Genomic DNA, 26156 nt, shown 5'->3' with positions numbered 1-26156 from the left:
GAAATATGATTTTTGATACATTTGATTTTTATATGATCTGAAAAGTTCATAATAAATTGTCATGTTTGTATAATGGAAAACTAAATATACAAACTAAGTTCTGAAAGTTTTCTAAATTTATTTTTTATGCATAATTTCTATATACTTATGTAATGNCGGTATACCATCAAATTTATAGAAAAATCTACAATTTCGAACGAAAAAAAGAGAAGTAAATAAAAACATGACATCTATAATAAAAGACATCACATTAAAACATATAGACAAAAATATTTTCATACTAATTGAATTACATTTTGATAGAAGTCGATATACTGTAGACAGAACATATCATATGTATAAAAAAAACTATAATCATATGATAATAATAAAAAATATAAACAGAATAGAAATCATAAATATGTTGAGAATAAAAATGCACTATATTTCTTGAACTATATATTAAAGGATATATATATATATATATATATATATATAAATTAAATATGAATTCTAAAATTATATTTTCAATGTATCATTTAATTATTTTTTTACCATATATTTTGTTTTTAATTTTTACTTTTACACTTATTTTGTACCTCTATGTAACAGTTAGTAAATGCTTTTTTAAAACATTTGAGATGAGATATAAAAAGGAAAAAGTACAAATATGTTATTTTAAAAAGACAAATGATTATCAAAGAATGAAGAAGACATAATTATTATTCTTTGGAATTCAACATATTTACCCTCAAAATAATTAATAATAAATACAAAATGAGATTAGCTTTACTATATATTCTAAAGATAGAAGAAAGGATAAACACAAAAAACAGTGATCAATTACGAAGTTATATTTTAGAACTCAAAACGATGGAGATATGAAAAATAAAAATTCACTTACAACTTCATATATATTGTAGTATATTTATCTTGTAACTATCATAATTTACATATTTCTCGATAAAAAGAAAATGAATATACATGAAATTTTAAAGAATACGAATAAATAAAATAGTAAGAATTCTTATAATTACAAACTGATAATGAAAATTTTACAACTAATGTAGTACCTATTCTAGAATGCAAGATGAGAAGGAATATAAATAATGTGGTGTGAGTGTGTTTAATAGACTTTTCAGTGCCCCCACTTATCTTACAAATTAAAATTGAAAGGTTATTAAACTCTTCATTACCTACATTTAATTAGTACATGAATATATGATGCATTAAGATCTTGTTTGATGCATGAATTTAAATATACTATAACTATTACTTAATGTTCAATTGATTAAATAGATATTAATATTAATTTATTTTAGGGATAAGATAAAGACAAAAAGGTAATTCAACTTTGAGATTAGGAGCTTCCCACTTATAATAATATATATAAAATATAAAATAATATATGATGTACAATAAGAAGTAGAGAATTATCTGGTGGAACAAAAAAGGGAACATGTGAAATTAGGTCTTAGGCCTAACTCACATCCCAAAAGCTAGCTCAAAGGGAGGAGGATTGACCAAGCCTTATAAGGAGTCCACGCATCTCATTAATCACCGATGTGGGACTTTTGTCATTCTTTAACACCCCACTGGTGCGTGGGCAATTTGATTTTGGGGATCCCAACATCGGGTGAGACGGGTCCTGCTCTGATACCATGTGAAATTAGGTCTTAGGCCTAACTCACACCCCAAAAGCTAGCTCAAAGGAAGGAGGATTGGCCAAGCCTTATAAGGAGTTCACCCATCTCATTAATCACCGATGTGGGACTTTTGTCATTCTTTAACAGAACACTTTCGAGATTGTTGGACGAAATTGTGCACCTCAATCTGCACAATTTGCAAGTCCAAGTCTCAAAATTTCTCCTTAGCAAAATCTTGATTACCAGTTAATAGAGGCCATTTAGGAGATTGAAGGTAAATCTTCGAGGACGAAATTCTCTGTCTTCTTTACCCTCTTCTTCTTCGTCTTCTTCTTGTCAGCACCAGCTGCACCTGCTCCCTCTAGTAACTTCTTCCCTACCATTGGCTTCTTGTCTGCTGATGCTATTTCAGCTTCTTTCTCCTCTGTTGCTGCTGGTTTCTGCTCTGCTAGCTTTTACTCTGTTTTTGGTACCTTTGAAAGTGAAATTTAGAATCAGAAAATGGGTTTTAGAATAAAGAAAATAGAAGATATCTAGCTTGCAGATTGATGAGTTTGTATTGGTTGTCAAGTACACAGTTTTAAGAAAAAGAGGGAACCACATCAGCCTATCTCATCACAGCAAGTTTACATTCTACAGACAGGTTGATTAGAAACACTCAGCTAAAACAAAATCGCAAAACAAGTCCAAAAGGTAAACAGATTTAAGAGAACTACTCCAAATAGAACTGAATAAAATTGGATTAAAAATCTATTAATATGCATGAATTCTCTTGTATCATGTTTGAAAGGGCTGTAGTAAATGCAGTGGAAGCTAATATATTAGGAGAACCTGTTGGCTTCGAGTATGAAATCCTGTAGTGTTTCTATTCTTTTATAATGATGCTGAAGCCTGAAGCATTAGTTGAGGTTGGATGGGAAAATAGATCTCATCTATCCTATACACATTGCATAAACATCAGGAGTTTAAAGTGCTTTTCGTGTTTCACAATAAATGTCAAAGATTGGCAATTCAAATGTTCTAATGAGTCGCTATATATCCTACAGCTTTTAGTTGTTGAAAGTAATGATCACAGGAAAAGGGACTGCCTGTCTATGATCCAAGCACAGCAATCCACTGATGCATAAATTGCATACTTCATGACAGACTGAAACTAAAAGGCAGCTATCCCACAGCAATACAGGCCAACAACCTTAGGTAAGACGGAGAACTGGCTTATTAAACACCTTAAGGAAAATTAGAAAGAAATTGTCATTCCAAATAGATGAAATCATAAATGAAACAATTTTGACTATTATAAAGTTACGGGACTTGAATTGACGCAAGATAGTTAATGATCACAAAAAGATGAACACAAGAATTGCTATCTTTGCATAGAGTTATATGTCCTTGTTGTTTCAATCAAAGAGTGCAATCATAGAAAAGGAGTCCAAAAACGCAAAGAATTTAAAATGCCAGCGTGTTCAGCAACTAGTTTCTTTGGGATCAAGCAGGTGAAGAGAGCACATACAAAACTTGACACAGAATTAAATTTTTTATAGAACAGTTTCCCCCCTTTTGGGGGTAAAAACATCATCAAAGAGGTTCATCAACTTAGAAATTACGAACTTATATTCTTAAACTTAAAACAGCGAAGGTTCAATAAGATTTGCGGGGGAGTTGCTAGGACTAGGGGTGATTCAGTAAATGTATAAGCCCACTTTATTTTCTAACCTCCACTTTTCCTTCATCAAGAATTAAGGAGGGAAAAATATACCTGTATACGTGTATGTGATTTTAACTGGATGTCACTGTCCTTTCTCTGTGGCGGATATATCAATACCAAGAAGTAATAAATTATCTAATACTAGTTAAAATGGGAACACTTTGAGATGCACCTCCTTCGAGTCATGGGCCACAGTCAGAGTACCCTGCTAAACAACACAAGCCCTTATCAATGCCAAGTCTCTGTGCCCATGAGTTGCTGTATAAGGATAACAGTGTGCTTTTTAAGTTATTTTCATCTATGAAGCTCGGACTCTTTAAAAATGCCGACGGGTGCATGTTAGATCTTTCCAAAGTTGTGCATGTTAGGGTCTACCACGGTGCAGCAACATTTTTGGAGAGTCTGAGCATCACAGATTTTCATCTCAAATTCTTCACATTCATCATACTTTTCCACATCTTACCACACTATTGAATTTCACGAGACGCGACAAACATGCTCATAAGCTGCTGCATAAATATAATGGCATGCTTTTAAAGTCATGTTGATCTCAAACTCTTCACGTTCATCATGCCTGTCCATGGCACGTGACAAACCCATCACAGATTTAGAGCTTTACTGTTTCATTAGGCTTCAAAAGGGCAGTAAGTTTGATATCATACCTATGCTGTTGTGCTCACAATTTAAAATGACAGGGGAGGCGGCCAGATTTGCTTACCAACCTCAAAATCTCCTTTGCGAAATCTTGATTACCAGTTAGCAGAAGACCATTTAGGACCCGGTTGAAGATAAATTTTCGAGGAAGAAACCCTCTGTCAACCATTTCGGTCAATAATTTCCCAGCCACTAATAGATCATCTGATTTCTTCCTCACAAACATTGCACTTATCAAGATATTGTATGTGTCCAAATTAGGTAAACAATCCCCGGTACTCATCCTCTCAAACACCCTCAGGCTCTTCTCAATTTCCCCTTCATCACAATAGTATCGGATGACAACATTATAAGTCTGAACATTTGGTTCACACCCATCCTCGTTCATCTTATCCATATACTCCATAGCATTGTCCATTTTTCCGACATGGCACAATCCCCTTATAATGGCATTATAAGTTGTGGCATTCGGCAAATAACCTTTCCTCAACATCTCATTGAAAACTAAAATAGCATTTTCCATACTATCTTTCTTACACATAACTTGTATCAGAGCATTATAAGTTGCAACAGAGGGAAGTATACCAGCCCCCACCATCTCATTGAACAACTTTTGAGCCTTCTCAACCTCACCCGCAACACCAAACCCGTGAACTAAAGTAGTGTAAGTCACGACATCAATATCACATTTCCTCTTCTTCATCTGCAAAAAGAATTCCCAAGCTTCCTTAATCTGCCCTGCTCTAAAGAACCCATTAAGCATTATATTATATGTAGTTATGGTCGGATTAAGACCTCTCTCTACCATTTCTTTCAAAATTTCCTGTGCTTTGGGTGTCCTCTTAACTAAACAAAACCCATTCGCAAGTGTATTATAACTAATTGTATCAGCTTTAAACCTGCTCCTAAACATCTTGAACAACTTAAGAGCCATCTCGGCCCGTTTTGATTTGCAAAGCACGTCGAGAAATGCATTGAAAGAACTCAAATCTTGAGGGCAACCATGTTTATGCATAGACAGGAAAACATTCACAGCTTTATCAGCTTTCCCAGCGGAGACATACCTCTCAGTGATGATAGCGAATGTCTTCGGGTTCGGGCCAAGCCGCCGAGACTGCATTCGGGCCACAAGTTTCCACAGAGTCTTGTAATCGCGCATCCGAGCAGCGATGTCAATGGCGTGATCGAAGGCTGTGGTGGAGTGAGTATACGAACGGTGGTGATCGAGGAGGTTGAAAAATTGGAGGGCTTTCGGGCCGTGGTTCCATAGACGCTTTAGTACAGCTTGGACGAGGACCGGTGTCCATTGCGTGAGGGTGTGAAGGGTATCTGATAATGATTCTGGGCTGGATTGAAGTATGAGGTTGGAGATTACGACGGGGTCCGGTGGTAGCAGTGACGGCGGCAGTGGTGGCGACGGTGGTGGAAGAGTGGCGAAGTGGCTGAGGGTGGTAGAAATGGGATTTAGCGGTACTATGAGGGTTCGGTGCAGATTCAACATTTCACCGTTCTCCGGACTATGGCGCTAAGAAGTTAACAATTACAAAGATGGGTTAGCTAATAATATGTAATTTACAAGCTTTTAAATTTTGTTAATATAAGTAAAGGATCTTTAAATATTTAGATAGTCATAATTTTGTAAAATATTTTTTTAAATTTGTTAATATGAGAATTGATCTTCCCAAAAAGGAAAAAAAAATTGATCTCTAGTCCTCAAAGTCAATTAACTCAACATTCAATGATTTCATTTTTGGGAAAATTACAAGTTAAGCAAGTATACGCTATTACCTCCGTCTAATTTTAATTGGCATAATTTTTATTTTTGGAGTAAGATAATAATAAATTTAACTAACATTTTATGATATATTTTTTCATCATAACGATATGTAAGAATTTGGATTTGTAATACTTTTTTATACAGTTTTTTAATAGGGCAACTTTCACATATAGCAAACAAAAAATTCATATTTGTATGCTATAGCAAAGTTTGCATAATTGCGCTCCATAACAAACATAAAATTGTATAATTCGCTATACATATACAATTGTATAATTAGTTGGCCTAAATTGTATAATTCGCTGGCCTATTTCGCTGCAATTGTATAATTCGCTATCCTATTTCACTGCAATTATATAATTTACAATTGTATAATTTGCTGCCTATTTCGTTGCAATATTTGTATAAAATTTGCTTTGCATACAATTGAATCGAAGTAAAATGTATGTATATTGCATAATTATAAGTGTATAGGAATAAGATATATGTTTTTCTCTCGCTTTATACAAAAACAGAAACACAATATATATACTTCTGTTGTATAAAGCGAGAGAAAATTGTATTTCACTGCAATTGTATAATTCGTTGGCCTTTTTCGCTACAATATTTGTATAAAATCTGCATTTGTCTACAATTGAATTGAAGTAATATTTCTAAATTGTATAATTAAGTGTATAGCACGAAGATATATGTTTTTGCATGTGTATATACAATTTTCTCTCGCTTTATACAAAACAGAAACACAATTTATACACTTTTGTGTATAAAGTGAGAGAGGCGAGCAAAGGGAGAGTGGCGAGCGAGAATGGGAGAGAGGCGACTGGCAAACTTTAGCTAACGTTTTCTATGGAGCACAATTAAATCAAACCGTAGCTACTCCATTTATTTTAGGTGATTAGTTTGCTATTATATACAATTATTCATTTTTTAATATCTACGTTTTTTATTTAAAATATTAAATTAATGTAACTTAATTCAACTTTGAAAATTAGTTATATTGACTTTTAAAAAGCGCAACATGACTATTAGAAGGGGACAGATGGAATAGTTAATTAGTCATCGTAGCTATAGTTTTAACTAATTGAGGTTTATTTTACTCATTAATCTTATGATTATGATTTAAAAATCTAACGGAAAAGGGCCTAAAAATACCCTCGAAGTATTGAAAATGGTACAAAACTACCCTCCATCCACCTATTGGCTCCAAATTACCCTTTCCACCCACCTGTTGGCTCAAAAATACCCTTGTCATCAATCTTTGAGTTCAAAATTGACCATTTATTTAACGGTTTCAAATTTAAACTACTTAAATATTTTTAAAAATATTTGGGCGCTCAATTATTGGATATAATTTAATTTATTAATATCACTTATAAATCGACCCACTACCCACCCATTACTAATCAAGCTCCACCCAATTAACATACCATTTCTAATATCAAAATCGCCTTAAACATTACTAAAGCATGATGATTATCGATTCCTGAAAATGACATTCAAAATTATTTGAGTCCGAATTGAATTCCCAATTAAATTTAGGTTGAGTCGCTTATTTAGGAGGACACTTCCAATAGGATTATGTTTCAAGCTTGAATTCAAAATTTATGATTAAAGGTAAAGAAGTAGCACCTCTCGAATTAATTCATGCACTTTTTAAAATATATTTTTATAAATATTTATTATTTGTTTTAAATATTAAAACTTTAATATATTATTTTTTAAAAAAAATTACTATTAAGTAACATCACATAATTGAGGCGAAAGAATAATTAAGATGAAAATAGTAGACTTTTATGTTTATCGGTAATTTTTATTTGGACATTTGAATTATATTATGTGTTGATTGACGACTTGAATATATGATAATATACTTTTATAGACATTTTCGCCTTAAATTTTTAGAAACATTCATTGGTAGTAATTTTCGTGTTGTATATTAATAATGGGGCGAATTTATTAATTGGGTATGGTCTAATTAGTAATGGTTGTGTAGTAGAATGGTTAACAAATTATATTAATAAGTTAAATTATAACAAATAGTTAACCACCGTGTATTAAAAAATATTTAAATAGTTTAAATTTAAAATCGTTAAATAAGTGGTTAATTTTGAGCATAAAGGTGGATGTGAAGGGTATTTTAGAGCCAATAGGTGGATGGGAAGGGTATTTTGGAGCCAATAGGTGGATGCGAACCATATTTTGGAGCCAATAGGTTGATGGAGGGTAATTTTGTACCATTTCTGATACTTCAAGGGTATTTTAGACCTTTTTCCGGAAATCTAAAATGAATTATGTGTAGTCATTTAGTGATATACTTCTCTTTTTTATATAAGTTGAACAATTGCAATAAAATAAGTTATACTAAAAAATATATGTGTAAATTCTTTTTGGAAAAAAAGTTAAATATATTTTTGAATTTCTAAAAATGGTAAGTATATGTCTTTCGTACTTTAAGATTATATATATCCTTATCATTACATCTCTGTGGCATATATTTTCGTAGGCTAAACGAAAGGATATGTAACACCATCACAATACTTTATCTTATTCTATTTAAATTTTTTATCCAGAATTTATTTTTATTCTCCAAACTATTCATCTCGGCAAGTAATTGGAAAAACCCAAATATCATGAAGATAATAACGTCTTAGAAAGGTCAACATTTTCACGAAGATCTACTTAATCACGGAATGGATTTATAATTGATAGTGTTTTTTGGTAAAATTATTTATATTAAACCTAAATTCCTCCAACAATGATAGCTCGTCTTCAAAAACATTTGAGCCACTTTCATTGATGGCGGTGAATGCGAATTGAAAAACATACATCAAAGGACACGAACGGGATTCTAGGATTTCACGGTTGAAATGATGTCATTGGAGTCGCGTTGATGTGGATAGAGATTTTCGCTTGCTGGATAGAAAAATCACCAATAAAACGTTAAATTACTTCGTCATTGATAGAAAATCCAAAAATCGTTAATTACAGTAAAATTCTAATCAAATCAACTTATTTTTTAAAATTATTTAATCCCAAAAGTGATTGGAGATCTACATTCACAAAATTTAGAATTTTTTTCTTGAAAAAGATACTGAAAATTGATGGAAATCAAGGAGGATACAAGAAATAGCTTTGATTTGTTGATCAATATAGAGATCTGGAAGCTTTGAGGCCAAGACAACAAATGAATGAATGAATATTTTTTGATTTAAAAATAAAATAAAAAATAATAAATTATTGAGATGATGTTTTTCTGTTAGCTCAAAAATATGACAATAGGATAAGAATATATATTATTTTAAAGTATAACGAATGCTATATTCATACTAAATTCGAAAATTTGAAGGTATATTTGATTCTTCTTCATTTTTTTATTAATAATTTTGAATAAAAAGCGTTTAATCAAAACAATTTATTATAAGTCGATGGATTTAATAGAAATATGAAAATTACTAAATGTAAAATACAGACATGTTTAATTTATTTGTTAATAAGTTACAAAACTTTGAAATATAATTTGATGCTATCAAGAATGGAGTACAAAACCATATTTCATCCAGCGCAGCAGTAGCTACAAGTACAAAAATTTGAAAAAGCAGCTAACCCGCGCAGTCATCTTGCCGGCGGCGACCTAAATTCGTCCATTTTATCCAAATTTGTGTTCCAACTCCGGCGAGCCCTTCCTATTCTCGCCGTCAATTTAATAGTAGTAGTTTGTATGTAAAAGTTTTACTACTACACAGATCCATCGAATGGGTATTAAAGAAAATTGCAGAAACGAGCTCCGAGCCGCCGTCCGTCAGCTCAGTGACCGCTGTCTCTACTCAGCCTCCAAATGGTATATCTTCTTTCTCGAAAATAAACCCTAAAAATTTCACCTTTTTCTTGAAATCTTAAATTGGGATTTTCCATTGGGCACAGGGCTGCAGAACAGTTAGTGGGAATTGAGCAAGACCCAGCAAAGTACACCCCGTCTCACACAAGATTCCAGCGTGGAAGCTCCAGCATCCGTCGCCGGTTCCGCACAGCCACGGAAGCTGCTTTCACTTCAACCCCTGCTGCGGGAGTATCACACGTGGCTACGCCGACTGTACCGGAGGATGATAACGAAGCCATTGACAGCGATTTCTACCTGCTCGCTAAGTCCTACTTCGATTGTCGGGAGTACCGGCGGGCAACCCATGTGCTCCGTGATCAGACTGGCAAGAAAGCTGTGTTTTTGCGCTGTTATGCCCTTTTCTTGGTTTGTCCTTGTCTTCCTTTTTAACAATTTGTACTTAGATGTTAATTTTCTCCTCTTTCATGCTTATCGTTTTTGAGTGAAAGCATTAGCCTGTTATTTGATTAGCTGTTAATGCACTGTTGGGGCACATCAATTAATACTGACACCATTTGGGGTGTATCAGTGTTATTAGACCAAAAGCTACGACCTTTATCATTTTGTGATTCTGAATTAGTATAACATCTGGAGAATCAGGTGATCCGGTACATAAATACATGTTTATACGTCCAGGACTGGAACCATATATATGGCCCTTAGATGAATTATTAGCAAAGGGAAACTTCTAGATGGTTTCTCTCAATTACACGTGTTTTAGGGAGTTGAACGTCTTATTCTTACGAGTAAGTCGAGCATTGGCATCAATGAAACTAATAACACTATGCATTGGTAGCTGGTTTTATCAAAACGTGTTTAAGTAGTCACCTTTTAGTTAATACATCTAAAGTAATTCATACCACGTGCATGAGGAGATGGTGTGATCCATCTATGGCATCTCAATTGTGTCTTTCAACATTTAAAGATTCAATTACATTATCAAAAGCACTACAAGCTCAATCACGTTCCATATGTATTAAATGACTGAGCAAACAAGAGAACATCATTTTCATCAATAGGAGAAATCTTATTCCTTGACTGAGTTCTCTAGGTATTCTGTTTTTGAAGATGCGACTAAGGTCTCCTATAGTTTGTTACTTAAATGGAAGGTAAAGAAATCAACTCTGCACCCACAATAGATTCAAAATGCATAGCTAATAGCTTTAGGTGTCTGCTCATCATTATATTTCTTTATTAGTGTCACTTGATTTTGCTTTATCATGTCCTTAAATAGCCAGGAATTGGCCACAGCTTTCAGTGAGCAACTTTAAGGGTTATAATGAAGTTGTGCTGAGATAGCAAGAAACTAATATAATTCCCTTTGTATTCTGACAATGTTGTGTTCTTCAAGGTAGCTTTATTATTTATTTAATTGTATTATCTGGTCTATATCTATTCTGAATTGACCTTCCTTGCATATCAGCAGAAGGGTTAAAGATGTCAATATGCATGAATGTCAAGACGTGTCGGATCCCGGTTAATTTTTTGTTTTATGAAACACGAAAGGGAAATAATATTCTCAGAACTGTAAAAATGTAAGAACTTAATATTTATTGTGATTGAGCTTTCTCTCATGGGAATTCAACACTTGAGATGAGACTTCTCTTCTTACAATTTGATTTCCACTTAATACTAAGTAACAATCTCAGTTCATAGCTCACTCAAGCCCTCTATGCATTGAGGTGATTTCTGCTGTTAATATAAAGCAAATAAATAGATTTATTTCTTAAAATATACGGATAAGGGTCAAATATGCCCCTAAATTATACGAAAATGTCTAAATATACACCGTTTGAAGTTTGACTCACCCGTGCCCTCGCGGTCCAACTTTTCAGATATATATGCCCTTGTAGACATTAGTTGCTTTGCTGGAAATAACCAACTCATTTCCCTTTCTTCAAATAACAAATGGAAATGACACATCCCCTTTTAATTGCCACACGACATTTATATTAAAAAATAAATACACCTCTTTTAAATAGGATATCCGACCAGTAAATCATATCCGACCCAAGGTGGCCGGAGTTTGAACCGTTCCGGCCAGATCTAAAATGAGATAACATTTGAGATCTGAAACGCAGCTGAACATAGCAACAAGAAGAGCAAAAACAAAGTAAAACAACATCAATTTTAATTAGATTTAGAAGTGAAAACTCAAACCTCACTGGAAATGGAGCTCAGAGCTCACAAGAGAGCTATGTGGAGGCTGTCTCATGGAGTTTTGATCTGGTTCACCAAAACTTGGAGCTTGGGGTTGTTTGCTGGCTGTTTTTCCAGATGAGTGAGGTGCGTGGGTTGGGGGTTTGTCGGATGCGTTGTGGGTGGCTTCTGGATCTCGTGGTGGTCGGATCTATTTGGTTGCTGTTTGTCGGAGGTTGTGCGAATCAGTGAGCTCGTTGGAGCTCTATTGTTTGCTCATGGTTAGAGCTTGAAGCTCACTTTAATGGTGTTTTTCTTTAAGGAGAAAACGATGGGTTTGGTTGGAGATGTCGATTCTCCGGCCAAAGGGATTTGGGTCAGATATGATTTGTCGGCTTATGTGAAATATCCACCAAAGGGATTTGTGTCTTCTTGAACAAATGTAAAAGTTGGTTGCTAGATAGTATTGTTTAATGACATGGTGTTCGGGTCAGCTTATGTTTACTTTCCGTTTTTTTAAAACAATAGATTTCATTAAAGGCATGGCTCTACTATAATCTTCTCTACAATCCTAATCTTTATATAACCGGCAATACCTTAAATTGTAACTTCTTTTTACTAATCTCTACAGCCTTTTTCTAACCGACTTAGTGTTTTGTATACACAACAGTATTAACTCTCGTTCTCTTTAAGATGCTTATTAATTATAGAGTTTCTCGTCAGCACCTTTATACCACAACTACCTACTTGAATCTCTCAGGGTAGCTTCTTTATCCATTTGTCAAATAAGATATGTGAACTCTTTTATATCTAGCATCACTTACATGTGTTGATGTGGTGGACTAAATTAAGCACATGCACTCATAATGTGGGAACTCTTGGTTAGACGCTATCACACTTTGGTCACAATATCCCTGGTTTAATCAAATCTAAACTCAGGTACTGATGTAGCATGTTTCCAGGTGGCAATGTCCAAATAAAACTATTTATAAGATTATTAATAATTAGATGGTTCTTATGCTGGCTAGCAACTATTGGTAAACTTCACCCTTTTCTGTGCTGTCTCTCCAAGAAGTGACTGTTAAGCTTTCGTGTGCTATCTTGTTGTATGTTTACCTGGAGTTTACATATGACTTTTCCTTTGTCTTCTTCTCTTATTCCTTTGGCTTATGTTCGAGGATGAAATTGAGGTGCTGGAGCTTTCCTCTTCTTTTTCCCCACCCTATTTTGTGGGTGGTGGTGGTGTTCCTTTGCTTTACTTCAGTCAGTCCTATTTTTGGAACTGTTAATATCTTCCTTTCGCTTAGTTAGACGTATAATTCGCTGTAAATTATTTTGTCATGGGCCATATTACTCTCCTTAGAGATTCTCATGTTGCTGAAATATTGGGTTTTCAATGTACAATTAAGTGTAGAAATGAATCATCAACCAAAAGAAGAGAATACATATCAGAATAGTGTAAGCACATTGAATTTACTTTTTTCAGTTATACTAGTATGTCACTCCTTACATGACATTTTTTATAATCTACATTTTGTTCATTTCCTTAAATGATTGTCCTTCTCTTTTTTATTCTTTCTTTTTGATAAAGAAATAACTGTCATTCTCATCAAGTGTACCATTCAGGATTGAAATTAGTGTAATGTTTTCTTTCAATCAGCTAACATCTGGATGAATTTCCAATTGATCAAACCATGACATAGGACTCGAAGCAAAGGGGACCAATTTTATAGCACACTTTAACTGATTCAGATCATAAATTAACTAAGGGCTTTAACCTAGAACTCCATCTCTAGCCAGACCTGGTCACATGCAAAGGACAAAAGGAGAGCCATGATTGATTCTTGTTGTCTGCATTAGCGGAGAGATTAGGATATACAGGCATCAAATCTTTTTTCTTTTTGGTTCTCAGTTTGTAGCTTTGCTGATTAGCACCTTCCTTATTTTGGCGTTCTCTCTAAAATGTCATTGCAGGAGAATATATGAGAAATTTTAGCTCCTTTTTGTTCTCAAACCAATGAATCTTAAATATACTTCTGTAAAAAGCAAATATAAGTCAACTAGCTTTATGTCATTTGTTAATATTAAACTGTATCTAGTAAGCGTGGTGATAGATACTTACGGTGCTTCTTTGTTGTTTCTTTAGGCCGGTGAAAAGCGAAAAGAAGAGGAGATGATAGAACTCGAGGGACCCTTAGGCAAGAGTGATGTTGTGAACCTCGAACTGGTTTCTATTGAGCGGGAGTTGTCTGCACTTCGAAAAAATGGAAGCATTGATTCCTTTGGCCTGTACTTGTATGGTCTTGTTCTTAAGCAGAAAGGCAGTGACAATCTTGCTAGGACAGTTCTCGTTGATTCAGTAAATAGCTACCCGTGGAACTGGAGTGCTTGGTCTGAGCTGCAGTTGTTGTGCACCACAGCTGAGACATTGAACAGTTTAAACCTTAATAACCACTGGATGAAAGACTTCTTTCTTGCCAATGCTTACCAAGAGCTTCGTATGCACAGTGAGTCATTGGTGAAGTATGAAAATTTGCAAGGGACTTTCAGTTTTAGCAATTACATCCAGGCCCAGATTGCTAAAGCTCAATACAGTCTTAGAGAATTTGAACAAGTAGAAGTTATATTTGAAGAACTTCTAAGAAATGATCCTTACAGGATTGAAGACATGGATATGTATTCCAATGTGCTATATGCAAAGGAATGTTTTTCAGCCTTAAGTTATCTTGCACATAGGGTGTTTTTGACGGATAAATACAGGCCAGAGTCTTGTTGCATTATTGGAAACTATTACAGTTTGAAGGGGCAGCATGAGAAATCTGTAATGTATTTTCGGAGGGCTCTTAAGTTGAATAAAAATTATTTATCAGCTTGGACACTTATGGGTCATGAGTACGTAGAGATGAAAAACACTCCAGCAGCAGTTGATGCCTATAGGCGGGCTGTGGACATAAATCCATGTGATTATCGAGCCTGGTATGGATTAGGACAAGCATATGAGATGATGGGGATGCCATTTTATGCTCTTCATTATTTTAAAAAGTCCGTGTTCTTGCAGCCGAATGATTCTCGATTATGGATTGCAATGGCCCAGTGTTTTGAAACGGAACAGCTTCATATGCTTGAGGAGGCAATAAAATGTTACAGAAGGGCTGCAAATTGTAATGACAGAGAAGCAATTGCTCTTCACCAGCTAGCAAAACTTCATGCTGAACTTGGTCGTTCCGAAGAAGCTGCATTTTACTACAAGAAAGATTTGGAGATTATGGAAGCTGAAGAACGGGAAGGTCCTAACCTCGTTGAAGCTTTAATGTTTCTTGCAAGATATTATAAAGCTCAAAAGAGATTTGAAGATGCAGAGGTTTATTGCACTCGCCTTCTAGATTATTCTGGCCCAGTAAGTTTTACCTCCTCTTATTGCATACTTAAAAAGTCAATTTCTCTATGTTATCTTAATCATTCTCGAAAACAACTCTTTGAGCAGTTTCCCTCATATTGTTTGGTCATTAATGCAGGAGAAGGAAACAGCAAAGAGTCTACTTAGAGGAATAAGATATGAAATGGATGTTGAGCATCTTCCACCCTGATAAGTTTCTTTTTCCTTAACAAACCTGTGTATGAATTTTGAGACACCAATTGAACAAACAGCAAAGAAGCTTGGACAGTTCAGTCGAACAGCCAAAAAGTTGAGAATCTAAGCTGGCACCTTCTTTAAAAGTTATCTTGCTGATTTCATGATCAAAAAAACGTCTCTGTGGTATGAGATATTTCCCTTGTTTGAAACGCTCAGGAACAAGCTTAGGAGCAAAAGAATGCAGATATAGTTATGTATCTTAGTTTCTCATATTACATGTGGTTCTGTTTTTCAGATTATTTCATGGTCTACCGCCATGTCCGCATTCTATATAATTGTTGGTATCTTCTCCTTCAATGTGATACATACAGGACAAACTGCATGTTTAGAGTAGTTGCTTGCACCTTGATTTTCATTCAGAAATACATTTGAACATTTGACATACAAGTCTCAATACAAACTGTCACAGAGGAACCTATTTTACAGACACATCGATACTGCAATTCATCCAGCACAACAGATTATCGTCATCACATTACATTCCAAATCACACCATTATAATGATGAAGTTTGATAACTTTATTCTATCCAAGTTACAGGTGATTAATTCTTTTGAGGGTCACTGAAGAACCTATTAAGGTTAGGGAAAATTTCTGGTGGCCTATTACGAGCAAACTTTCTGATGGCATGTTCAGCATATTTTTCTCCCTCCTCAAAATTCTCCAGGATGCCAGCAGCTCTTTTCTCCTTGTTTACCCTGCCCACGAAAAAAGAAAGAGTAAGTAAGTTGTTGCAAAAGTAGGAAATATTCAACTACATACAGGGAGTTAAAACAATTTTGTAGTATTCTGGGGGACTTGATCCCTCATAAGCCTCTGTGTAATTGAACAGATCCATAACCTGCTTCCATCTGCCTGTCCTAAATGAGGTAATTAAGGCGCGTATAGTAAAACTGAATGGCTTGATTCATCGCGTATAGTAAAACTGAATGACTTGATTCATATCTCTGAAATTTAGGAGACGATTGAGTACCTGGAAGTGCCTGCTACTTCTGTCTACTACACTATTAAGAAGGAATTGACCAACAGAAAGGCAAACTACTCGTATTTCCAGGTAGAAACTAGTGAATCATACTAATACTGAAAGAGAATAAGGATGAATTGAAGGAATATGATGGATCAAACCTGACTTCAGGGTTGATACGCATATTACGAACCAATTGAAGTCCACAGATTCCGATGGCAACTCCAACGGCAGCAAATAGTGGATAAACCTACTCGATCATTCATTTTGCTTAGAAATTCCCAAAAAGTTGAGAAATAAATAGTAATAAAGTGCAAGGATAGAAAATACCTCGGGCCTGAGCCAGCGATTAGTAGCCATGGAACAAGACGAAGAAATTTGGTTTGATTACAGAGAGACCGATGAGATAAAGATTGAGGAGGAGTAAGTACAATAATGGGAGCAATAAACAACTTTATCTTTTTCCAAGGAAGATGATGTTGATTGGATGAGAGGGTCTGACATTACCATTGCCCTAACTCCCAATCATTGATTGCCACGTTTCAACACTTGACAAACATAACGGGCCAAGCTAACTGCCCATTACAAAGTCACAGGCTTAAAACATAATGGCCCAATAACAAATACTTAGCCCACATATCTTAATAAACATGGGCCTTCTGTAACTCTGATTGCTCATTGCGGTACGTAACGATCAAAAATTACAAATATAAATTTGTTTTTTGACTATTAAGAAGTTAATTTAACGATTGCTTAGTGGTGTGTTTTTCCACGACTATTAACCAAAAATAAATAAATTAAAGGGCCAAACGATTGTTTATAACCACATTAGATGCACAAATTGGTTCAAAATATTCATTGAATTCGACAATTGCTTCACCATTCCCAAATAGATCATACCACCAAATATATATATATTATACCATAAAGTATGATTCATTTTCCATATAATTAAAGATGAAGGAGAGTGAAAGAATTTATGTTCAACTATTTCTTGTGCCAAAAAAGATTTTGTTACACGGCCGCACCACATGAGAAGGGTGGACATGATAAAATATGGTATTGAAAATTTTGGTTTGTAATTTTTTATTTATTTTATTTTACTGCTTCAATTTTAATTCATATGACATTTTTCGTTTTTCGATAGTCAAACAATTTACGTTTGACGAGAAATTTGTGAGTGAATTCTTCAAAAAAAATTAAAATGAAATATATGTATGTTTGTAAACAATGTAACAAGTATTATAAGTCACAAGAATTGCCAATACAAAATAATGAAACACACATAAAATATTTACTGTAAAAAATTGACTTGCTTAAATTTTAAAATTCGAAAATTGCTACATAAATTGTGACTAAAAGGAGTATCAAATTAAATTTATAAGTCTATTTCGATATCAAGATACAGTAAATCAATAATTATGATCTATTTGATCCTGACTTACGTATACTCGAATTATGATCTCGAATTTTTAAAAACGGCTCAATAGTATCATAAAAACGCCATACATATGTCGTATTTTAAAGAAACTAGAAATTATTTGTTGTTATATATATATAACATTCCTATCAAAATTTGAACAGCTAAATAATTAATTTCTGCCAATCTACTGTAAATCTTTAAACACTTATCAATTATCAAGTATCATAATATTAAAATCACAATATCAAAAGTTCAGTTTGATAATTTGATATTTATCAAACCCTCTCGCTAAGTATCATGAAAATTATTTTTCTCATCCCATAATAGAAAGGAAATAGAAAGAACAATTTTTATATCATTCTTGCACATTTTTTTTTTTGGTTTCCACTTGATATCAATATTGACGTTAGAGTTCGTTTAAAGTTAAATTCGCGTTAAAATTTTTTAGAATGTTTTCTAACATAATCAATTATATTTTATATGTCATCGAACTTTTAGATAGGTTCATTTATGTCATTCGTTTGGTGTGTAATTAATGATTTTAAAAAAGTATACATTTGATCCAAAAACACCAATACAAAAGTGTTAAACCTTGTTTGGCGTGTAAAAATGGTTTTGCAAAACCGAATTTAAAAAATGGCATGAATGAAACTTTTCTTTAACAACAATGACATAAATGAGGCAAAGTTTTAACGAATGACATAAATGAGTTTTTTTTTAAAGTTTGATGACATATTTGAGCTTTTTTCCTATTCAAAATAACTCAAATTCAAAACTTTTAATTAAGAATCAAGAAATATCTATTACTCCATCACAATTAACGACTCCTTTTGCACATTTATTTTCAAGTTTTGAAGCCTCACTATCAATTTATATGGAATAAAAGCAAAAAAAGTCGTAGTAGCAGTAATATTAATGTTGATTGGTCTTTTAACTTGCAATGTCAATCACCCTGCTCACAACAGAACCTAACAATATCGCAGGACTAGGAAAATACTGTTCCTATCCTCTTTTTTTTTTTTTTTTACCTTTGTTTTGATTTACGATACACACTTTTGTAAATTTATTTGAAAGAAATATTACTTTTCTAAGCTGAAAAACGATTTAACTTGTACTGTTATATATTTTTTTAAAAATAATTAATTTTATCATCACAAAAAAATATATTTTAAATTACAATTTAATTTTTTTAAAATTTATATTTGTATGATATAAAACTACGTAATATAAATTAAAGACGGAGAGTAATTTACTCGAAGTAAAAGGTGATTTCTTTGGTAGTACGGAACGTGCAAAGTAATTTACTTGGGATTCCGCGATTTTCAGGCGAATCTCAACAAATAGAATCCAAAGTTTACTTAATTGGAAAAAGTTCACTTTTTTGTTTAAGAGATTTGATTGAAGATCAAAAAGATTTAGTTTGGCTGTCCACTCCAATCTCTCCCTGCTGCTTGGAGCTTTTTTTTTTTTTTATTTCATATCTTTCTCTTTTCAAAATTTATTGAAATCGTAATATAGCTGATTAGAGTTATACATATATAAATAACGTAAAGTAAATTACTCATATATAACTTAGGGAAAAGGGTCTGATATACACTCAACTTTGTTATTTGGAGCTGATATATCCCTCGTTATAAAAGTGGCTCATATATGCCCTTACCGTTATACAAACGACTCACATATCCCCCTGCCGTTACAAAATGACTCACATATACCCTTCATTTAACGGAAGTTAAAAAATTAGTTTTAAATTTATATTTATTACTTCTAATTTTTAAAAAAAAATTATTTAGGGGTATATATAATTCTTCTATCAAAGTTCAAGGTATATTTTAATTTTTTTCATACATAAATTATTTTTTGACTTCTTTAATTATAATTATTTGAATTTCTTATTCTTATTTTGTTTTTTCTTCATTCCTTAGTTTAAAGAAAAAAAAATTAAACTATTTTTTTTGTGTATATTGTATTTAATTTCGTATTCGAAGAAAAAATTTGGAATATTAGTGAAACATAAATAAATTTGATTATCAAAAAAATAATTATAAATTAGTCATTGAAACAAAAAAATCAAAAAAAAAATGTTTGACGAGGATTAAATTTACTCATATGGTTAGAAAAAAATAATAAAACTTAGATTACAATTATTTTCTTTTTCATATCCGTTAGAGGAAAAGTATATATGTGAGCCATTTGTTTACAAGTAGGGGTATATATGAACCACTTTCATAACAAGGGGTATATCAGCTCAAAATGACAGGGTTGAGGGGTATATCATACCTTTTTCCCTATAACTTATTCTAACTTTTGTTTTGCATAGAATAATACTCCCTCCGTCCGGTATTGTTTGTCATGATTTTCATTTTTAGAGTCAAACTATAAAAATTTTGACTAACATTTTAAGATGTATTTTTTCCATCATATTAACATGCAAAAAGTTGCAATTTATAGTAATTTTCATATAATTTTAGAATATCTAATTTTTTTTTAAATATCGAATTAATGATCTACTTTAACTTTAAAAAATAGTCAAATTGACTTTCGAAAAGCGCAACATCACAAACAATTTCGAACAGAAGAAATATATATATATATATACACACGTCATCACCTTCTTGAGTAATAAAATATTTTTAATAATATATTATAAGATAAATATCTAAATAAAAATAAATTATAATACGAGATAAAGTAAAAATGGTTATTTATTTGAAACAAGATAAGAAAATCACAAGTATGAAATAACAGAAACATGTGAAGAGAATTTAAAAGGATTACGATATTGTATTAATTTAGAATCTAATTAAACTAAAATAAAAAGGATTACGATACTGTATTAATTGAAATTTGATCTGTTTGTTGGAAAATAGTAGCAATATTTTAGTACAAATAAGATTTCTTGGGAAAAGATGAGATTGGAGGTGACTGTTAAATCAATTTTTGAAGATTTTGGGTGCATTTATAGACTTGGTCCAAATACTGGAGGCGCCTTTTCTCCTTATGGACGCCGCCTATTGTCAAACACTTTCACTTTGACTTTTAGTCAACCATTTGTGAATTCACACTTTTTTTCATGTGAAAAAAAAACAAAAATATACCTCAAGTTAATTTATAGATATTTCATTATATTTTTGAGATATTGATGTTTTTGTCATTAATAATTAAAGTATATATGTCATTTATACTAATAGATATATACGTGTCATAATCTTATTTATCGATTCGATATTTATTAAATTTCGGATCGATGGATAAGATTGTGTCACGTATCATTATTTAATCTTCCGAAAGACATATATGATTTAATTTTTGGACGACAGGATATTAATATACCAAAAATATGATGAAAATATCTGCATACAATAACGATAGTTACGTTCGAGGCTTATTTGTCATTTTCCCTTTTTAAATAAAATAAAATTGTACTCTCGTTGACAAGGTGAAACTAAGATTAGCTTATAAATACATCACTCATATACTCTCTCTTTCTGAAAACTATTTTTAGTTCTCTTACAAAGTCTACTAAAATAATGGTATATTATCAAGCGGAATAAATAAAGTCTCATTAGATTTAACTTCACTTAAAATAGAGCCGAACTTTTGGGGACTGTGCTATGAACGCGATTTTTTTTTCCATGTTGGTATAGTTAACTTTCTATTTTGCTACATTTAAAATTAAATTAAACTATTTACGATTTTATCTTCCTGTCCAAAAAAAGAATCGTTGATTCGATTCTGTTTGTCATCTTCCCTTTGGAAATATAATGCCTGATATTTTTTAATAATTCATTAGAGCACAATGAACACCAAGTGGTAGGTTCAAACTTTGAATTGTTAATAATTTTCCATAGTACGATTAATATTTTTTTAAGTGTACAGGAGCTTTGACAAAATCTGAGTATCTTTTCATTGATTTTGTGGGCTTGTGTTAGTTAATTAATCATTAAATTCATTTTTAATTTTGATCACTGTATGCCGTAAAAATATTCAAAACAATATTTAAGATGCTAATAAAGCAAATTGACCACTGTCCAATAGGAAACATTTAAACAACAAACCATACAAGTGGGAGACAATAGAGTCGGCCAAAATTTTGACATGCACATAATATTTACACCAACGTTTCGTCATAAACTTTTTGAAAATTTTAAACTTTAATTTCAAAATTTATCATTAAATAAAAATAATAAATTTTAAATTTTAATTTCAAAATTTATGATCAAGTAAGAAAAAACTAAATTTATAAAGATATAATATTAGTCTTTTTTATGCATATTTATCACTAAATCTGATTCATTGACACTAACAAAAAATAATAATTTTTAGCGGCAATAAATAAATATATTAATAAAGATTGTTGAAATTTTTATCGTCATTAATTTAGTGACTAGTGTCACTAAATTTAATATCGCTAAAGTCAGGATATATATAAAGAGTGTTAGTTGCCGCAAAAAATATATATTTTGTTAATTAATTATCGTTAAAATTCATTTTTTATATAGTGTAATAATATAATATATATTAATATGAAATAACGTCAATCTACTTATATAATTTAATTAATGTCCTTTAATGCAAACGTTAGGTTTTTATATACGTTTTTCCCTTAGTCCACCTTATTGCCGTTTCATGCATTAAATCACAGTACACACCCTTTCACCTTTTCAAATTCCAACCTTCTATCCAATTTGCAGAATTAATTAATTAAAATTTAAGGTAATTAATCTGATTTGACTCAACTATTTTTTTCAATAGAAAAATACAGTACTATCATTTAATATAGTATTTGATAGTTCTTTCACTTCTTTCTTATTATATCTGAAGTTTCCAAATAAGAAGTAGAAAAATACAAAATTCATAATTTTATTAACATTATAACGTTAGTGGGCTAGTGACCAGTTATTGTATTATAAAGTTCGAGATTAAAAGATATTTGAATTATCTTGTGCAACAAATTAACATTCATAAAGTAAAATTATATTCTTTGTTTTCCCCCTCAACTTTGAATTTACAACGTGTTCTAATTTAAAATCACAATCTACTTTATCCAACACTATTAATAATGTGAAATCATTTTAATTTCTTTCCGTTTCTATATTGATATACAACAAAAATTTAATTTATAATTAAATATTTATAAATATTTCATATATATACATTTAAACAAAAAAACCAAGATTTGAGTGAACCATATTTATTATTAGATACTATGGAACACATCATGTCCATCATTAAACAGTAGATCAGAGGTTTAGATGTAACTTTAAATTCAGATTAATCAAAGTAAAAAATAAAAAAAAATATTACCCTGGCTTTAAATTTACTGTATTATTACTTTTTATTGAGAAGAAGAAAATATACAGAGGGTCAAAGGAAGTGACAACACAGGGGTCAAAGTTAGTGACCACAAACAGTGTTCATGGCACCTGGCCCCACTAACAAGCACGACACTACCCACATTGGCTATTACGAATATTTCTATAATTAAGCGAACTGTTCGCCTTAATTTATGTGATATATTTTAATTTACGGTGAGATAAAAACTTTTGAAATGGAAAGTAAGATCGTTCTATTCTAATATTTATATTTCATTAATATAGAGTGTATTAGGAGAATAATTTTTATTTTTTTTAAAAAAAAATTTATATATGACGAAAAATATGTTAGAGAGAGTAAAAAGCAAAACCCCCACCCCCCTCTGGATCGAATTTAATAATAATAGCGTGAGATACATAGGGGGACAAGTGGGATAATGCGGTGTAGATTTTCTAAGATCTTTCAGTATCTCTTCATCAGTCTCTAAAGTAGATTTCTTCCTTTACTATATATCCTCCCCACATGACCCAACTCAACTAATTGAAATCTCCTTTATTCCCTTCTACTTCTATTATATTTTCTTGAAACAGAAATACAGAGGACCATTTTTGGAAACAGAGATTAAAAAGACCCCAATTTTGGTAATACAAAGTGATGGAAATGGCACAAGAGTTGCATGTTCTTGCTGTTGATGATAGTCATGTTGATCGGAAAGTTATTGAGAGATTGTTAAAGATCTCTTGCTGTAAAGGTCGGTTCTTTTTTCTTGTTTTCTCTCTCAGTTGAAGTAGACTCTGTTTTTTTTTTTTCTGTTTATCAGGTGTTTGTTGAAATGTATATTGATGGGGTTGTTTTTGCTTTTGCAGTTACAGCAGTGGAAAGTGGAACGAGGGCTTTGCAGTATTTGGGGTTAGATGGAGAGAAGAGTTCTATGGGGATTGATGTATGTATAAACACTTTTCTGTTTAATGATTTGTTAAAAATGAGACCTTTTGGTTGCATGTTAAAAGCTTTTAGGGAAAAATTGACAGATTGCGGTTTCTATTTATTGAATGAGATGAAAATGTGTCATCTAATTTTGATTTTCCTTATTTGGTGATTTTACTTTTGTGTGAGTTTGTTGTAAAGGAATTTTGAATTTTTTTTTTTTTTGGTTTCAGGGTTTGAAGGTAAATCTAATACTGACGGACTATTCCATGCCTGGGATGACTGGCTATGAACTTCTCAAAAAAATCAAGGTTAGTTTGATGATGGGTTTTGTTTTGGTTCAATTCATGCCTCTTTTGGCCTTTATTTTGTTGTTTTTCTGATAATGGTAAATGACACTTTCATTCTTGTTGAACAGGAATCATCGGTGTTGAGCAAGATCCCCGTTGTTATTATGTCATCGGAGAAGATTTTGCCTCGCATTGATAGGTATATCCTCTTTTTGACCATCAATTGATAAATATGATGCTGCATCAGATAGATGAACAAATTATTACACTTCAATACATTGTAGAATCCTGGTCGAATGAGTTCAACTAAGCTCATGGCTTTTGACTCAATCGATATGTACATATGTAGAATATTTTGCAATTGTGTTTTTGTGCAAGTATAGGAGTATTTGGCAATATTGTACTCTTGTCTCTCTAGAATTGAGGGCTATTGATTGAATTAAATTCGGAAAAAGTATTTGCGGAACATACATCTGTAACAATTCAAGTAACCATATGTTGCTTCATCAATAGTATATAATTGCCTGTTAGTTGAAGAAAACTGTTGATTTTGGTATATATATTTGGTATTTACTGAATTATAGATGACACAATTGTAAGTTCGGACCAACTAATTGAATAGATGTTTTCTTTCTAATAGATGTTTGGAGGAAGGTGCTGAAGAATTTCTCCTGAAGCCTGTTAAGTTATCTGATGTTAAACGTCTCCGAGACTTCATTCTGAGAGGCGAGGGGGATGACAACAAAGAAACGGAGAAGAATATCGAACAAGTATGTTCTAGAAAACGAAAACTTCAAGACGATTCAACGACACAATCAATACCATCCCCTGTAGTTACAGCCCATGACATTGAGTCATCACCAGAATCTCAACAGCCTTTGTCAAAGCAATCCAAGATTGGATAGCACAGGGATAGAAGATGTGACAGATACATAAATAGCTGCTGTTGTTGTTACCATTTTGCTAGCATCATCTTTTGATACTTTCTTTTGTGTGTATACCCTTACAGTTGTACATGTGTTTAGCTCACCATTTTGGATCCTTTTATGAGCTCTGTAGAAATAGATTAGAAATCCAAATGATTTCTTGTTTTTTTTTTAATGTAACCAACGGGGATATTGACATTTTAGCGCTATGACATTGCCTTCTTAGCAACCAAATCTTGTTCCTTGTTATTTGTGAACTTTTATGTATGCATTTTGTTTGTTTTGTTACGTTAAAGGCGTTACTAGTTTCAATTTTTGCCACTTAAATTGAATTCTCACTGCTTATGGTCTCTTTTTCTGTATCCTCCAATGCATAAAATATGTTCATAAAAAGTCTTTTTTTCAATGACTGACTTTCTTTTAATAGGCAAAAGGTTGGATAGAAGCTTCTTGGTAGGTGGACTCTTAAATATGAAAAAGTAACACAAAAATGCTAGAACTACATTTGTTTTGCTTGGTTCGATCAAATTAAATGACATAATACATAAATGTGATTCTTAACTTAGCGTTTGTTGATAACTATGATCCTTAATTTTGAATGTGCACAAGTAGAAACTTAAATTTGTATAAAATTGTACAAGTAGACACATTATGCAAAGTTAAGTGTCATAGATGTCAACTAATGTCATGTTAGGGGTTATGTTTATGTATTATGTCAATTAAAATTAAATTGAATTAAGCATGGTTAGTGTTTTGAGTTTGCTGGTATGTACATTCGTTATTAAGTAACTGGTATTTCCCTCCTTTCCATAGTACTTTTGTGGATAGTTTTAAATTTCAAATTGTAACTTTACAATCTTGAGTTAACCTAATCCATATAGCTTTAATGATTAGTGATAT

General features: G+C 32.3%; 4 protein-coding genes and 1 long non-coding RNA gene across 5 annotated transcripts; 2 read left to right on the top strand and 3 right to left on the bottom strand.

Annotated features, from left to right (window-relative positions):
* Window positions 1-3778: 3778 nt before the first annotated feature.
* Window positions 3779-5590, bottom strand: LOC107014878 (pentatricopeptide repeat-containing protein At1g74900, mitochondrial). The gene has a single exon (XM_015214990.2). The coding sequence runs from the start codon at window positions 5483-5485 to the stop codon at window positions 4007-4009; it is 1479 nt and encodes a 492-aa protein (XP_015070476.1). The 5' UTR covers window positions 5486-5590; the 3' UTR covers window positions 3779-4006.
* A 3668-nt stretch (window positions 5591-9258) lies between these two features.
* Window positions 9259-15796, top strand: LOC107014626 (anaphase-promoting complex subunit 8). Its single transcript, XM_015214616.2, has 4 exons — window positions 9259-9599; window positions 9683-10004; window positions 13924-15174; window positions 15293-15796. Exons 1-4 carry the CDS (start codon window positions 9514-9516, stop codon window positions 15362-15364), a joined length of 1731 nt encoding a protein of 576 aa, XP_015070102.1. The 5' UTR covers window positions 9259-9513; the 3' UTR covers window positions 15365-15796.
* On the bottom strand, window positions 11064-14030 carry LOC114076434. The gene is made up of 2 exons (XR_003577356.1): window positions 13900-14030; window positions 11064-13813 (listed from the first exon to the last, which is right to left on the bottom strand). It is a non-coding gene; the product is annotated as an uncharacterized LOC114076434 (long non-coding RNA).
* LOC107014628 lies at window positions 15736-16864 on the bottom strand. The gene is made up of 3 exons (XM_015214619.2): window positions 16705-16864; window positions 16536-16624; window positions 15736-16108 (listed from the first exon to the last, which is right to left on the bottom strand). The coding sequence occupies exons 1-3, from the start codon at window positions 16732-16734 to the stop codon at window positions 15955-15957; spliced, it is 273 nt and encodes a 90-aa protein (XP_015070105.1). The 5' UTR covers window positions 16735-16864; the 3' UTR covers window positions 15736-15954.
* Window positions 16865-23558: 6694 nt separating this feature from the next.
* LOC107014627 (two-component response regulator ARR15) lies at window positions 23559-25544 on the top strand. Its single transcript, XM_015214618.2, has 5 exons — window positions 23559-23864; window positions 23980-24056; window positions 24274-24351; window positions 24459-24529; window positions 24971-25544. The coding sequence occupies exons 1-5, from the start codon at window positions 23768-23770 to the stop codon at window positions 25233-25235; spliced, it is 588 nt and encodes a 195-aa protein (XP_015070104.1). The 5' UTR covers window positions 23559-23767; the 3' UTR covers window positions 25236-25544.
* The last annotated feature ends 612 nt before the right edge of the window (window positions 25545-26156 follow it).

The sequence above is a fragment of the Solanum pennellii genome, chromosome 3, assembly GCF_001406875.1.
Source record: "Solanum pennellii chromosome 3, SPENNV200".
NCBI classification, from domain to species: Eukaryota; Viridiplantae; Streptophyta; class Magnoliopsida; order Solanales; family Solanaceae; genus Solanum; species Solanum pennellii.
The sequence above is the reverse complement of the archived record's forward strand: the minus strand, read 5'-3'. Positions and strand labels throughout refer to the sequence as shown.